At 35.0% G+C, this 14,118-nt stretch overlaps 4 protein-coding genes across 6 annotated transcripts in view; 2 read left to right on the plus strand and 2 right to left on the minus strand.

The window, feature by feature from the left end:
• The first annotated feature begins 212 nt into the window (after positions 1-212).
• Positions 213-3,227, plus strand: LOC116166806 (chromatin assembly factor 1 subunit B). The gene is made up of 6 exons (XM_031481946.1): positions 213-490; positions 541-762; positions 812-967; positions 1,508-1,821; positions 1,870-2,363; positions 2,473-3,227. Exons 1-6 carry the CDS (start codon positions 368-370, stop codon positions 3,153-3,155), a joined length of 1,992 nt encoding a protein of 663 aa, XP_031337806.1. The 5' UTR covers positions 213-367; the 3' UTR covers positions 3,156-3,227.
• A 1,301-nt stretch (positions 3,228-4,528) lies between these two features.
• On the minus strand, positions 4,529-5,715 carry LOC116166810 (peroxiredoxin-4). The gene is made up of 5 exons (XM_031481951.1): positions 5,374-5,715; positions 5,208-5,325; positions 4,922-5,161; positions 4,711-4,876; positions 4,529-4,662 (listed from the first exon to the last, which is right to left on the minus strand). Exons 1-5 carry the CDS (start codon positions 5,531-5,533, stop codon positions 4,600-4,602), a joined length of 747 nt encoding a protein of 248 aa, XP_031337811.1. The 5' UTR covers positions 5,534-5,715; the 3' UTR covers positions 4,529-4,599.
• A 54-nt stretch (positions 5,716-5,769) lies between these two features.
• Positions 5,770-9,689, plus strand: LOC116166809 (stress response protein NST1). Its single transcript, XM_031481950.1, has 2 exons — positions 5,770-5,900; positions 8,497-9,689. Exons 1-2 carry the CDS (start codon positions 5,834-5,836, stop codon positions 9,600-9,602), a joined length of 1,173 nt encoding a protein of 390 aa, XP_031337810.1. The 5' UTR covers positions 5,770-5,833; the 3' UTR covers positions 9,603-9,689.
• Positions 9,690-11,538: 1,849 nt separating this feature from the next.
• Positions 11,539-14,118, minus strand: part of LOC116166807 (nuclear receptor subfamily 2 group E member 1) — a 28,886-nt gene continuing 26,306 nt past the window's right edge. For all 3 annotated transcript variants that reach the window (XM_031481948.1, XM_031481949.1, XM_031481947.1), the window contains exons 7-8: positions 11,880-11,961; positions 11,539-11,829 (exon numbers count right to left, since the gene is read on the minus strand). In XM_031481948.1, the coding sequence (XP_031337808.1) occupies positions 11,570-11,829; positions 11,880-11,961 (342 nt within the window). In that variant the 3' untranslated portion in view covers positions 11,539-11,569. The remainder of the gene's footprint in view (positions 11,830-11,879; positions 11,962-14,118) is intronic.

Consider the following 14,118-nt stretch of genomic DNA (forward strand, 5'->3'; position numbering starts at 1 on the left):
ACCGGCATTGTTTGCTGTGTGAGAAGACATTGTTGCCATTCTAACATTTAAGATTCACTAAAAATCAGTAATTAAAGATAAAGATTGCAATATCAAAATCTACGAAATGAGTGGTTCTACTTTCTACCTTGGCTCACTCTGTACATAAGCCTAACTAATAATTTTAGCTGAATGCACCCAATAATCTAAACGAAAATTTGGCAACATGTAGCGTTGTCAATGTTATGCCTAACCTCAAATTTTGACGAAAATTGGCGCTTAAACATAAGTTGTTTATATTTTTTAATATTTCCTTTGTTCTAAGCCTTGTATTTTATGTTGTAAATACTAATTTAACACACTTTTCAATTCCTAAACCAACACAAATATGAAGTGCACCATACCCGAAATATCCTGGCATAATCGAGATCCTGTGCTCAGTGTCGATGTTCATTGTGTGCACAACGAATTTTACAAGTTAGCATCAGGGGGTACAGATTGCCACGTCTTAGTATGTGCCGTTACACTTCCCTTGTACCAAAATTAAACAGTTTGTCTTAGATATGGAGGTTAAGAATTCGTGAAAATGGGGCTGTCGATATTAATATTGTTTCTGATTTAACTCGACATCAAAAGTCTGTTAATGTCGTACGGTGGTCTCCAACCGGTACGTATTTAGCGACCGGTGATGATGATGCCAATATTATTATTTGGAATTTGAAAACTGATAACATTCCAATGTTGGAGGAGACAAATGACGAAGAAGTTTGGTTGGTTACAAAGGTGAGATCGGCCGCATGTGTTTCCCTTACTTAAAACAACTGCTTTTAAGATATTACGTGGTCACAAAGAAGATGTGTATGATTTATCATGGTCTCCTAATGAAATGAAGTTAATCTCTGGTTCAATTGACAATACAGCGATTCTCTGGGATTTTTCCAAGGGACAAACGGAGTATATATTATCTGACCATAAGGGCTTTGTTCAGGTACAGTTTTTTTTGTTACACATACACTCCATTGCTGTATTAACAGAATGTTTAAAAGGAGGGTTAAAGGTTTCATACTTAGTATCAACAATCAGGTTAAAATTTTTTCAAAATTAGGTGTTGTTTTGTCTTGTATCGAATTTTGTAAACAATACAATAGAGGTAGGGTATGCATAAGTTGGTGGCACTTTCCGTTATACCAGAAGTTGACGTTATCTTGTTTATTTTAAATGGAACACCCTATATATTATTTCATTTTTTGATTCTACCTATATACATTTCACACAGACCTAAATTTAGCATTTTTCAAAAGCGTTTTAAAATACTGAGGTAAGCATAAAAACTTTTTAATTTCACATTCTGATCCAGAATTGTTTTAGAAATCCAAAAATTTAAAAATATAGGGTGTTCCGTTTTTCAAATTCAAAACCAGAGTTACTTCTTGTGAAACCAGATGTGCCCAGCAAGTCAAACATGTGCAAAAAATCGCGAGGGTGGGGGGTTGAGGATTGTAGACAGATAATCAAAAGTTTTTTTTAGGGTGTGACTTGGGATCCAAAAGGTGATTTCATCGCAACTATTTGTAGTGATAGAGTCTGTAGGGTATTCGACAGCACAGGAAAACACGTCAGAGCTCGACTTCATAAAGGTTCACTTCCGGTAACCGAATGGAACGAAATGCCCAATCAAGAAATCAAATATTTCCACGATGACACATTCAAATCCTATTTTAGGAGATTAAATTATTCGCCGGATGGCAACTTGTTAATAGTTCCTTCGGGTTGTATAGAATCTGCCAATGGTAAAATGGCCAAAAATGCTACCTATGTTTTTGCTGTCGCAGATTTATCACAGTACGTTTGCTTTGGTGGTTATACCATGAGTTTATGCTGTACTTTTAGACCTGTGGCTGTGATTCCCTCACCAAAACAAATTACAATTGCGGTTCGTTGTTGTCCCGTATTATTTGAATTACGCCCCGATGGAAGGGACACATTGATTAATCTTCCCTATAGGATGATCATTGCCATAGCTACTGATAGTGATGTGGTACTGTATGACACGCAGCAAGTTGCACCATTTGCTCATCTCAGAAGAATTCATTACACTCGCATCACAGATTTGGCATGGTCTTCTGACGGTCTACTCTTGGTTGCCTCTTCTACAGATGGTTTTTGTACCTTAATTACATTTCAAAAAGAAGAATTAGGTATCCAATATACAAAGGAAGAAAGTGAATCTGAAGATTGCATTTTGAATGTGAGCGGATCTGGTGAAGAGTTAGTTAATTTGGAAATTGAAAGTAAAAGTAAAGAAAAAGAAGAGATAGTAGTCAAGAAACCAAACATTTTGGAAAAGTGGACAATTCGTACTCCTAAAGTTGACTGTGGCCTAAGTAAGTACTTAGCTTTTCCAATTACTGCATTCTTTTGTGGGTTGTTTGTTTCACTTCTATTTTTGTTCAGTGTGAGGAATTTCAGTACTAAGTTAGTTGTTTATTTCAGGTTCTACTCCAAATGATCACCCTAATCAGACTATGAATGTTGAGACACCCCACAGTAAAATTATTGACACTGCAAAACCAAAACCTAAGAGAATTGTGCCTATACGATTAGGAGATTGTTCAACAAAGAAAGTGTGTGAAACAGGTGTTACACCTTCTGTAGAACTAGAGGATAGCAGTAAAACAAAAGATGAAGCAACTTGTTCAAGTACAATAGTTATAGACGAACCATGTGATGGTGTTAATAAAGTTTCACCAAAATCTTTCAGAGGTGGTAATGATAAGGAGGATGATTCTAAAAATAAAAGTGGAAACCATAACATTACTCCAAAAAAGAAGAATTCTATTCTAAACTTCTTTCAATTGGTTACCACTGATTCGCGCACTGATAAGACCGATAGTAACGAGGACAAAAATCACATGGAACCCAACACAGATCATTGTGATGACTCAAATGTAATTGATTTGTGTGATTCGGATAGTAACGTAGATGAACAAAACAATTCCACATTAAAAGAGACTGAAATGGAAGCAACTTCTGCAGCTCCAGAAAAAGAAAATGTCGCAAATGTCGATAATTCTACTTTAAGTCAAGACACAGAAATAAAAAAAAATACACTAAAAATTCCAAGGCGAATACCTTTGATCACGTTAGGAAGCCCAAAGCGAAAGAAAAAAGAATAGCATAATAGACGTTTATTTAATTTAATTGTAACATCATGTTTATCTTATTCTAAATACATTTTTATATTATTATTTCTCACTTCATAATTATACAAAACAGTCGCGAATACAGACAGAAATCTATTATACAGTGATATTTATTAAGAAGTAGACATAGGGATTTATGTGTATTATTTTCCCCATTTCTACTTTTAAATGACAACATTTCTTCAGAAGGGCCCTTATTCACTCAGAATCACCTGCCCCATTCGCTCGCAAGCTCGCTCGTGTCGCAAACGTAAACTTTCTGAATAAGCGGCGTAACATGCGTGTACTACTATCACGAGAGATGTGCGAGAATTAATTAATTAATTATTAACAAAACAATTATTGCGCGCTATTAAGTAAGTACTGTATCGACAGTATCCGCGAGTTTTCTTTAATCTACCGATCGCGGCCGAGTCATAGATATAATACTCATATGAGTCATATGTCTATGGGCCGAGTACAGTACAATCAACACTTGACGCGACACCACTGTCTTCTCTTTTGCTTGACGAAACTTAACTTCATACAATGATACCACTGAACTAAAAATAATATAATTCTGTGCCTCATACCAATACACAAAACAAGCATTTCCAATGCTAAAATACCTCAGGTTTTTATCCAATGGTATACACAGCTATAGCGAGACCTGGGTGTATTGTGGGCTGCCTATAATCAACACTTAATTCTCGCAACTTGAGGAGAGAATGGCCCATATGAATAAAAAGGAGCATATGCTTATACTTACAAAATTCAAAGTAAATACTCGGAAGTGCTCCTTCACACTGAGCGACTTAGCAGCGCTGCTGAGCAGCAGGACAGGACGCAGTGCAGCGCTGCTGAGCAGCAGGACAGGACGCAGTGCAGCGCTGCTAAACAGACCAGTATGAAGGAGCAGTTACGAGTATTTACTTTGAATTTTGCAAGTATAAGCATATGCTTCCTTTTATTCATACGGGCCATTATCACAGTGAGTGAAGGTTGAGAGGAAACTTCAAAGAGTATTATCGCAGATATATCTGCGGTATTATACAGAAATTGAGCTATATTGCATGACGTTGAAACTATACAAAGTGACGCTATGGTAGTTATAAAAGGTCTAATCTTGCCGACTATAGAAACTAATAATAAAATATCCAAATATAAGATTAAAAAATGCCCCTGTATAAAACTTCAGCAATCTCAAAATGATGTTTGCCGTATTTTTAGTGAATAATTGCACTAAAAACGAACATTTGATCGTGATTTGTACATGCTAAAGTTAATCATTTTCAAAAAAATACACAACTGTTATATTATCTAAAATTATCACCTCTGCATAATATAGGGCACTAAAAATAACAATGCTCAGTCATTAGTATAAAGTTTATATTGTGATGTGGTCTTAAAAGATTAGTACATGTCTTTTTTAAATTTATTATAACTCTTTTTTGTTATTTTTTGCAAAGTACTTCTTCTTTTCCAGTGGATTGGGAATGATCTAAAATTACAAAAATAAATGTACGCTCGAGATCAATAGGTGACTTACTGTGTCCTGTCCTGGCACCCATCCAGCTGGACATACTTCTCCATGTTGGTCGGTATACTGGAAGGCTTGAACCAATCGCAGTGTCTCATCAACACTTCTTCCAACTGGCAAATCATTCATTGTAATTTGCCGTAATTTACCCTTATGATCAATAATGAACAAACCCCTTCAACGAAATTGTTAGGTTGTGTTGATCACATGATTTTCTTACCGAAGTGTATGTCCGACATCTTCAAGGAACACACCGTAGTCTTTAGCAATACTGTGATTCAAATCGGATAGGAGTGGAATGTTTACTTTGCCCAAACCCCCTTCTTTCCTAGGAGTATTTATCCATGCCAAGTGCGTAAAATGAGAATCAACAGAGCATGCAACGACTTCAGTATTAATCTTTCTAAATTCCTCAATTCGATCGCTGAATGCCAATATTTCAGTGGGGCAGACGAATGTGCTACATTACAAAATTAAGTATTCAAGTATGTTATGTCAAGACTCACAAATCCAAGGGGTAGAAGAAAAAGACAAGGTATTTGCCTAAGTAATCGGTAAGCTTCAGTTCAACGAATTCACCGTTCATAACTGCTGTGCTTTCCCAATATGGTGCTGGTTTCGCAACTAATGAAACAGCTGTAAGTGTGCTGTGATAATTACATGGATACTTACTTAAAGCTTTCGTCCATTGTAACTTATGGTCGGAAGTTTCTCGATTTGATCCCACTGGGTAAACTGAACCGCCAGCATACGAATGGCAATTGTGATAATCGTTGCAAGTTGTAAAACAGGCACTTATAAGTAATACTGCCGCATAAAAATAAGATCTCATTTTTAGGTTAGGTAATTAGTTAAACGTGGTACTACACTTAAATACTGTACGAAAATACACCGTTTATCAGATTACAACCTCCAGATATTAAAATAGGAAGTAAACATTTCATACGTGCATTTCCCCAATTTGAAAAATAGCCAAGTGTCAATAAGGTTACCGATAACCATAACCTAAAATAAAAAAATCTTTTAGCGGCGTTGCCATGGTGATGCGAATTATTTGTTTCTTAAAGATTTTGATATTAATAGTCGTTTTGTTTGTTTCCCCAATTCTTTCCCCTTTAAATGTGTAGTATTAATGGAATCTGTCGAAATTAATGTATCTGAAACAGTATCGGACAATGAAGATGATTATGGAAACTACTGTAAGTACTTATCTACGTTTATTTATTAAAAAATTAATATTTAGGTACTTATCGATTAAATAAATTTCAGTATTATATTCTGCCCCTGGTCTGACGTAAAAACATCACTCCTCCTTCTTGTAGGTGTTATGACGAATTATCAATGCTGTTGACATCCGTCATCAGTAATTCAACAGGGATTAATTTTAATCTAACCAGTTTTATTTTTAGAAGAAAATTACAAATAAACGTGGATTTTAACAGTGAAAGAGAAGTTTCACACAGCAAAAGCTGAATCGTCTGAAATGTTTTTTCATAATTTTTTTCAGAGCTTTTTGGAAACATTTACGTACGTTTTAGGCCATTTCCTTTTACAAGGGCTTCCGGGCTTTCATGTGGGTGTTCTGCTGGCACCAGACATTTTCTAGGACACCTCACCTAACTTTGGAAAGGTTATAGATGTGTTCATATATCAAAAGTTCTAAGGACTCCTTAAAAGGCTCAGAAAACGCTATCAGTGTCTCATTCTCGATCTAGAGCATTATCTGTCTCTGTGTTTCAAAGAATTCATGGTGTTATCGCCGTTTAAGCATTCTAATAAACAATGACTAAATGTTTATTTATTTATTAGAAAAAACACGTCATATTTCTCGGAAAGAATACGTCATATCCGCCTTCGTTCCTTATCACCGGTGAGTAATCCTTTATCGACTTGTTGGCGACCTGATGGCGCCACGATGTCGCTGTGGATTTCTGGAATATTTTGCTACAATATTACACGTCTTGTCTTGGTCTATCGGTGTATCTTACCGTGTTGATATGCTCTCAAACATTTAGCCTATGGGAAAGTGTTATTAAATAACCTTTTTGGACGTTTTGGAATCGTAATTGTACAGTTCCTATGACGTCACATTTGACTCACATTTGCATTTTTGTTGTTGTACACAGTCATATTGAGGTTCAGTAGCATTTCATTTTGTATTAACTTCGTCTTACTTAAATTTTTTTGTATATTTTTTCCTTACCTTATATATCACCGCTACCTTTAAATTACTACTTTAACCCATTTTTTAAAAATCAATTGTATTCTTTCTTGCAGAATTATCATAATGTATTTTAATTTACTTTGGCCGTTTACACAAAATATTCTCGGCACTTTTGCTGCTTGTCAGTAATCTACGATTACTATGAACAATTTGGGATATGTACGGTCATTGACAAAAGTAATGCTCACCTAATTATCATTACTCGGCACTTTTGCTGCTTGTCAGTAATCTACGATTACTATGAACAATTTGGGATATGTACGGTCATTGACAAAAGTAATGCTCACCTAATTATCATTACTTTTGCCAATGACTGTACAAAGGTAGGCAACATACAACGCCACCTCAAAAACGGCAAACATCCAAATGCGAAAACCGCTTATATTTTCTTTAGTAATCATATTTGTTGGGAGCTACTTTATTTAGACAAATTTGTGTCCATTTTGTAAAAGAAATGCTGTATTATTCTTTCTCTGCCTATCATGCAATCATGGACACTTGCACCCTGGTCATTTGCGTTCGGGGTAATTAGGCGAGACAGTTACGCCTTCAAAAATGTTTTTCCTAATGGTGACTTCACTATTATTAATGAATGTGGCATAATTGGTGAGAAAATCCTGACGTCACCAGAACTGTTGGTACCTACTGCTTGCTTCCAAACAAAAGTACTCCGCTGATGTTATATTTCTGTTTAAAAAAGTTCAATTTTAGAATATAAGTGGTTAACGGTATTTAATAAGATTTTTTCGATGGAATAAGAGAGAAAATAAAGTCCCGATGATTTTTGCAAATCGGCGGACTGTGGAATTTTTTATTCATCCAAAAAATGTTGTAAGTTATCAAATGTAATAACTTTCAAAATCATTTTTGGTTGTTTCGAAACAAGTTCCAATGTCAAAAGCTAATTTCTCGCGAACTATTCAATAAATTTGAAGTATTTTCTCTAAATGTGTGTCTTTCATGTCATCATCGACTTAAATCGTTAATTTTTTTGGTATTTACGATGTTTTCAACTATACATAACTACATGTGAAATTAGATGACTGATTTTGTTCCTTAACTCATCAAGTATGTACACATCTTCGTGGAATTCTCTTTTTTTATGTTGTTCGGCCAAGAATTGCAGTGGAATTTTTTTCGAATGTTCAACAACTTATTTCAGATTCGTGATTTTCATGTTCAAAAGCCCCCAGATACCAAATTTCGTCGAAATCAGAACTTTTTTAGCATCCCCATTTAGGGGTGCGCGTTTTTGTGGTAAGAACTTTGAAAAAATTTTGCAAAATTGAAAAGGACATGCCCCAAAACCTATTCAGAGACGTTCCGCCAGTCTTTGTAATTCTTATGGTTGCTGATAAATGATTAAAGAAGAAACGCAAATCACCACTTTGTTCAGGGTAGCTCCCAAACAAAACGCTTTGGTATCTCAGTTTATTTGGAAGGAGTGCTTGTTTTGATTCTCTCAACAAACCCAATTTTTTTGCATATTTATATGTAACACCCTGTATTTTTATTAGTTACCTAATAATATTATTATATCAGTTATTAACCAATTTATTATTATTTTTCAGTTTTACAACCGGCTTCATCGCCGTATGACATCGCTGAAAAAGTTAAACAGGCCAATAACGAACTGTTTAATGAAAATCAAAATGTGGAGGACAAACAAGTGAAAGTCAAATTTAGAGAGAACTTAGTAGATTATGAGCCAGAATTTTCTTACGATGACGTCAGCAGTATTGAAAGTGAAGACAATATCGATTATAGTGCACTGGACCAGGACACGTCTATACTTGAAAGTCACTTAGAGACTGCTCTAATTTTAAACGTAACGAATAGTGACGAAGAACAAAATGAAGAGGTAGAAGAAGAGGAAGTGATAGAATTAATACCCAATACTTTCATTTCGGAAGAAAATGTAGATGGTAGTATCAGTGTGCGTTGTGAAAATGTTTCTGATAAAGACCGACAGGATTATAACAGATCTGCTGAAATTGAAAGTAAAACATCTCCATTAAGAAAAAACCACAAAACATTGTACTTATCCGAAGAGATATCATGTAAAAGACATTGTATCGATAGTATAGATCGATTTGATTTTAATTCTAACATTAGGAAAGTACATTTGGTGGAAAAACCATTTAAGTGCCCACGCTTAAAGCTGCAACATCGCAATTGCTGCGAGAATAATGACATTAAGTTACAACAGAAACTGCCTTGTTACAATGGTCTACGGTCCGAGTACGGTTTAAATGCTTTACAACTGGAAAGGAGAGAACGAAGAAATGAGATTTTGAAATTAAAAGAACAGGAGAGGCAACGGGTGATTGAGGAAAGAAAGCGAAGAAAGGTGCAGCAAAACGAGGAAATCTTTTGCGAATGGTTGCGCTCTGTATCTTCTAGGAAAAATTATCACAAGAACGTTAAAAGAAAAGCTCCGTTAAACACCACAAAAATCACGTTCCCAGCAAAACTTGATGATCGACCTAATACAGCTTTTAATTCACAAAAGGACGTCAAACAGGCGATGCAAAAGAAGCGACCGTACACTTCTTCAACTTGTATATTTATTGAGGTACCTCAAGGCATTTTAGAAAATGGGATAAGCATTGGTGACCTTTTAGTTAAGGGGAAGCGAAAAGATAATAAGCAACTCCATCTTCTTACATTTAGTTAAACAGCACTTCTTATTTGCGAAAACCCGTAGTAATGTGGTTAATTGCACTACACTGCATTCTGGAAGAAGATGAAATGAACTATTATATGTGACTAGCTCGTAGAAGAAAACTAGCTACTATATAGTAACACTATTGTTTTGTGAGATAACGTCTTTTTTATTGTGGTATGAATGTATGTATATTATACAATTAATTTAACTAATTTTCTATTTTGTTGCATACGAAGCAACGTCGAGAATAAATTAATTCTGGTTGGTGAATTGCAATTAGTAGTTTTAAGTGACTTACAAACTTATAAGACTTTTCTAAGTGATTTCAGCGCAATTAATTAAGAAAGAAATTAATTAAAACAAAGTTTCTCCCCCAAAATTCCCTATAAGTTAAACAGAATTTTACAAATGATAAACTTATCTTCAACATTCAACGAGAAAATTGTTAATAGTGCAAAAAGCTGAAATCCTGCCTTCAACTGCCAAAGGACCATTATGATTTATAATGCGGAAGTAGTCACCTGCTCCCCCGGACCATTCAGCCTCTGATTTGGAGAATGACTCATTTTTAAAACAGCAGCTATTTGATCAAACAAACCAAGACGATTTTCGTTCATTTCAATACAAGATTATTTTACTGCTTAGGTTGGTTCAATATCTGCTGTGGTAATATATGGGAAAATATCTCCTTTATAGCAAAATTTCTGTATTTTATCCAATTATTTAAAGCTTCATTATAATTTAAGAGTTGCACATGTACGGTGTTTCTACTTACCTTTTAAAATTTTTTCGAACGATTAGCTTTGATTCGTCAGTTCTTATATATCTTCCAAGAACTGCTGTTCATTGTGGTGAGTTAGTCTATACGTACGTACAAACACAGTAGTAATTAATTTTTATTAAACCATTAATCATATTTGCTCATTTTAGGAATGTCGTACATACACGTTCTATTTTGTTGTAGTATTTTCAATCCTATTTTTTTCTCGATTTCGTTTTCTTTCTTGTTTTGTTTTCTTCTTTTTCTGTTGTTTTGCTCAACCGTCTTTTTGTGTTTAGTGGCGCCAACTGCTGTGCAACTCTTGGTAGTGATTCTTTGCATTTCTTTCCTACACATCAGAAGTGTCTTCCAGACTTCCAAGACAAGAACAAATTTTTCAGTAAAAAATTAAGTTTATGCGGACCTAAAATTGAAAAACTTGACATGAATTTCTGCGCACCATGTATAAAATTTTGTTTCTAATATAATAATCGACGCAACTCGTCGTTGGACACACTGTATATAGCTCTGTCGAATTTTCTTTTTCTATATTGTCAGCGCATTTTCCGCTGGAGATATCTATTACATCTAGGTAATATGGTTGCCTTGCCAATTAAATTAGTAAGAACATACCTATCGAATTTTGGAAAATGGGTGCAGCTCCGAAAACATAGAGTGTTGCTCCTAAATTAGAATAATAGCTGTGGAATTTGCCCCACTTTTGCCTGTGATTTGAGTAATCTTGAGGAACCTTTCTAAAAACCAACCCCCCAGCTACTGTGGTTGTAATTCAATCTACTAACAGCAATTGAGTTATAATAAATGACGTGTCCATATTTCTTGGGCTGTGATTATTGCAACTAAATAACGAAACTGTTCCTAAAATCCCTGTCCAGAATTGGATTCAATAATATTTCCAAATTAACGGTAAGGACCATAATTCAAATGTTAGCCTGCATCTATAGAATGTCGTTGCATCTGGATACGTACCATGACATGTATTACTTATGTTTCTTCTCACATGCAGTGTAAACGTATAGTAAATAAAAACGAAAAGCTTTAAAGTTTATTTCATTTGGATAATTTAACACAATTAAAATATATACATTAGAATCTTATTAGTAATTTAATCAAACAACGCATTTGGTATTTAATATCACAGAAACAAAATTAAAGAAACCGATGTATTTGCATGTAAGGTGGTGTACTTATAAATTTATAACGGCGATGCACACTTTTCCATTTGGTACATATCCCCCAATAATTGTGTTATTGGTATTTCGCCTATTGTATCTTTGAAAAACAATAGCTCTACTGTTAGCGCTCTAATAGCTCTCAAACTTGGCACCAAAAGTAAGAGTCGACCAAAACGTGTTGGTTGGCGTGGATAGCGAGTTCGCACGTAGTCTCCAAGTATACACTGGGCTTGATCTTGTAACATTTCCACGGGCTGTACGTCGCATAATCCGCCAGTTTCTGTAGTAAAAAAATTATCATACAAGACATAACGAATATTTTTTTTATACCTGGTGTAAACAGTACGACAGCTTTCATGCAACCGCATTCACTGCCGTCTGGTGATATTTGTCTAAATCGACACATTATTTCCTGTAACATAATTATCATCAATTATCATCGTACTTATTGTAAATTTCGATTTCTTGCTAATCATGCCAAGACAAAATTACCATGGTAATCAAAGTAGACAATAATATAGAAGCTATTCTTCCATTCCACTTTTCAAAAAAAAAGTTAAAAAAAGTATAATGTAATTTGTAGTCTAGAAACGTTGCGAAAAAAACTTTCAAAAGTAGAATTAAATAGCAATGAATTTTTGATGTGCAGGTCAGTGATGCTGGTTCCCAAACTAAAAGTCCAATGGGAAATTTCATGCTCTTTCTGAAAGGTTCTTTTTCAAATTTGAACACAAACGAAACGACGTGTTCAAACTTTCAAAAACCGTGTTTATATTAGGATCTTACAATCTTCATAGAATCTTTATAGAACTTTTCGAAATATTAGTACGTGTCTTGAAAATCCAGAATCTTTAGAGTAGACCCTTAGAATTTCTTACAACCATGTATTTCCATCATAATACTGTCTTATATTATTCAAAGCAATTTTACAATCGTGCTGCCCTTTTAGTTGTTCCAAATTGTTTTAAAAAGTTTCCCGGATATCACCAGTTTTCAACTTGTCTGTATCATCATTTTCTTTTTCTGGTGCATTGTGGTACTCCTGTATTATAACTACAACTCTACTCAAGTACTTTACTTGTTTTCTAGAAAAATATATCGAGTCCTTTGAATAATAGTACAAATTTCAAACGCGAATTCTGAAATTTGACGGTTGAGCCGACGAAGTGAATTAATTCATCATCGTTACTGGTTTGTGGTAAAACGTATTGTTAATCACGTCTTAAAGAGATGAAACTCGAATCTTAATTGTAACTATTAACGTCAATGTTACCCCATCGATGAATGGTCGATGTTTGGATCGTGTTAGAAAATGGTAGTGTACGCAGTCCTGCTTCCGAAGGGGTGTACGAGTTACCTAATTTACAAGTACAAATCATATTTGACCCCGCCGACAGTCATTATTTAATCAATGAGTCACGCAGGTTAGGTTCTTTCTCTTTTGATTTGTTTTTGGTGATAGTTGTATCGTCGGGAGCTCTCTTCGGCTACACATTTACCCACAGGTAAGATTTTACTTTTTCATATGATTGCACTTGTGTTTTCTTTATCGAAACAATTATTGATCGTTGTCATATTGTTTTGGGAGACTTTTGTGTTTTCTGCTGTGTAATTTTTATGCGATTATTCTTGAATTGAGGGTTTAGTTTTGAGTCAATTTTAATCAATACTTTTGAATATTTGGCATTATTTTTGTGTTTGTATTTGTGAGAATATACGTTATTCAATTTTGGAGATAATTTTATTTGATATTGATTAGAATAAACCAGTATTTCATTTGTTAATTTGATTTCACTGTAAGTTTCCCTTGTTTCTTCCCAGTTTTACACAGGGAAAGTAAAGGATTTAAAGAAACAGGGTAAGGCGCTCAGTCCTATGCTAAGTTGTAAGGAAGGAACTAAGACTATTCCCTAAATGCATCGACCGCTGCGGAAGATTTCAGGCCTTTAAATTTTACCCTGAGCTAGCTGGCCATTTTTTTTTTTTTTTTTTTTTTAAGGCTTTCGGGATCTTGCCCATTTTAGCCTACATTAGGGAAACCAGAGGACTAAACAAGGATTTATACGTTTCACGCTTTGGGGCCGATCAAAGCGACTTCACACAACACATAGGTAGGCCACGGAAGGTTGGTACTTGGTAGCACATAAGGATGACATAATACGGGTTACAATTACAACGGTAGTTTACTTGCAGCTACAAAACGGACTAAAATGTCATAAACTCCCTTATCGTTGGTACTTAGAATTGTTGGTACATCGAGAGGGTGTGTCAACCCCAGCTTGAGTAGGCCTTCCATCATGATATTCGTGTAATTTGTATTCTGCGGACAGGCGAGAACTAAATGATTCAAATCTGCTACCTCATAATTACAAAACGTGCACTGTGCCGAGGGAATCAAATTTATTCTGTGCAAATGTGCTGGAAATCTACCGTGCGCTGTTTTTAGCCTGACTATGCTTGATTGATAAAATCTATTGGATTTGTAATTATAGTAACACGGATTGATTGTTATTGAGGGCATTATACGGGTAGGTATACTGCGTGGGTCTTCTAAGGCATCGCTCTCTCC

The sequence above is a fragment of the Photinus pyralis genome, unplaced genomic scaffold (assembly GCF_008802855.1).
Source record: "Photinus pyralis isolate 1611_PpyrPB1 unplaced genomic scaffold, Ppyr1.3 Ppyr1.4_LG3b, whole genome shotgun sequence".
In the NCBI taxonomy this organism is placed as follows: domain Eukaryota; kingdom Metazoa; phylum Arthropoda; class Insecta; order Coleoptera; family Lampyridae; genus Photinus; species Photinus pyralis.

What these genes read in the sequence shown, in the direction of transcription:
- LOC116166809 (XM_031481950.1), top strand. Translation starts at nt 5,834, where the DNA reads ATGGAATCTGTCGAAATTAATGTATCTGAAACAGTATCGGACAATGAA. An exon ending in AGATGATTATGGAAACTACT is followed by an intron (nt 5,901 to 8,496) that starts GTAAGTACTTAT and finishes ATTATTTTTCAG; the next exon opens with TTTTACAACCGGCTTCATCG.
- LOC116166806 (XM_031481946.1), top strand. Translation starts at nt 368, where the DNA reads ATGAAGTGCACCATACCCGAAATATCCTGGCATAATCGAGATCCTGTG. An exon ending in AAGTTTGGTTGGTTACAAAG is followed by an intron (nt 763 to 811) that starts GTGAGATCGGCC and finishes ACTGCTTTTAAG; the next exon opens with ATATTACGTGGTCACAAAGA. An exon ending in TAAAGTTGACTGTGGCCTAA is followed by an intron (nt 2,364 to 2,472) that starts GTAAGTACTTAG and finishes TGTTTATTTCAG; the next exon opens with GTTCTACTCCAAATGATCAC.
- LOC116166810 (XM_031481951.1), bottom strand. Translation starts at nt 5,533, where the DNA reads ATGAGATCTTATTTTTATGCGGCAGTATTACTTATAAGTGCCTGTTTT. An exon ending in TTCTTCTACCCCTTGGATTT is followed by an intron (nt 5,162 to 5,207) that starts GTGAGTCTTGAC and finishes TTTGTAATGTAG; the next exon opens with CACATTCGTCTGCCCCACTG. An exon ending in GGGTGCCAGGACAGGACACA is followed by an intron (nt 4,663 to 4,710) that starts GTAAGTCACCTA and finishes TTGTAATTTTAG; the next exon opens with ATCATTCCCAATCCACTGGA.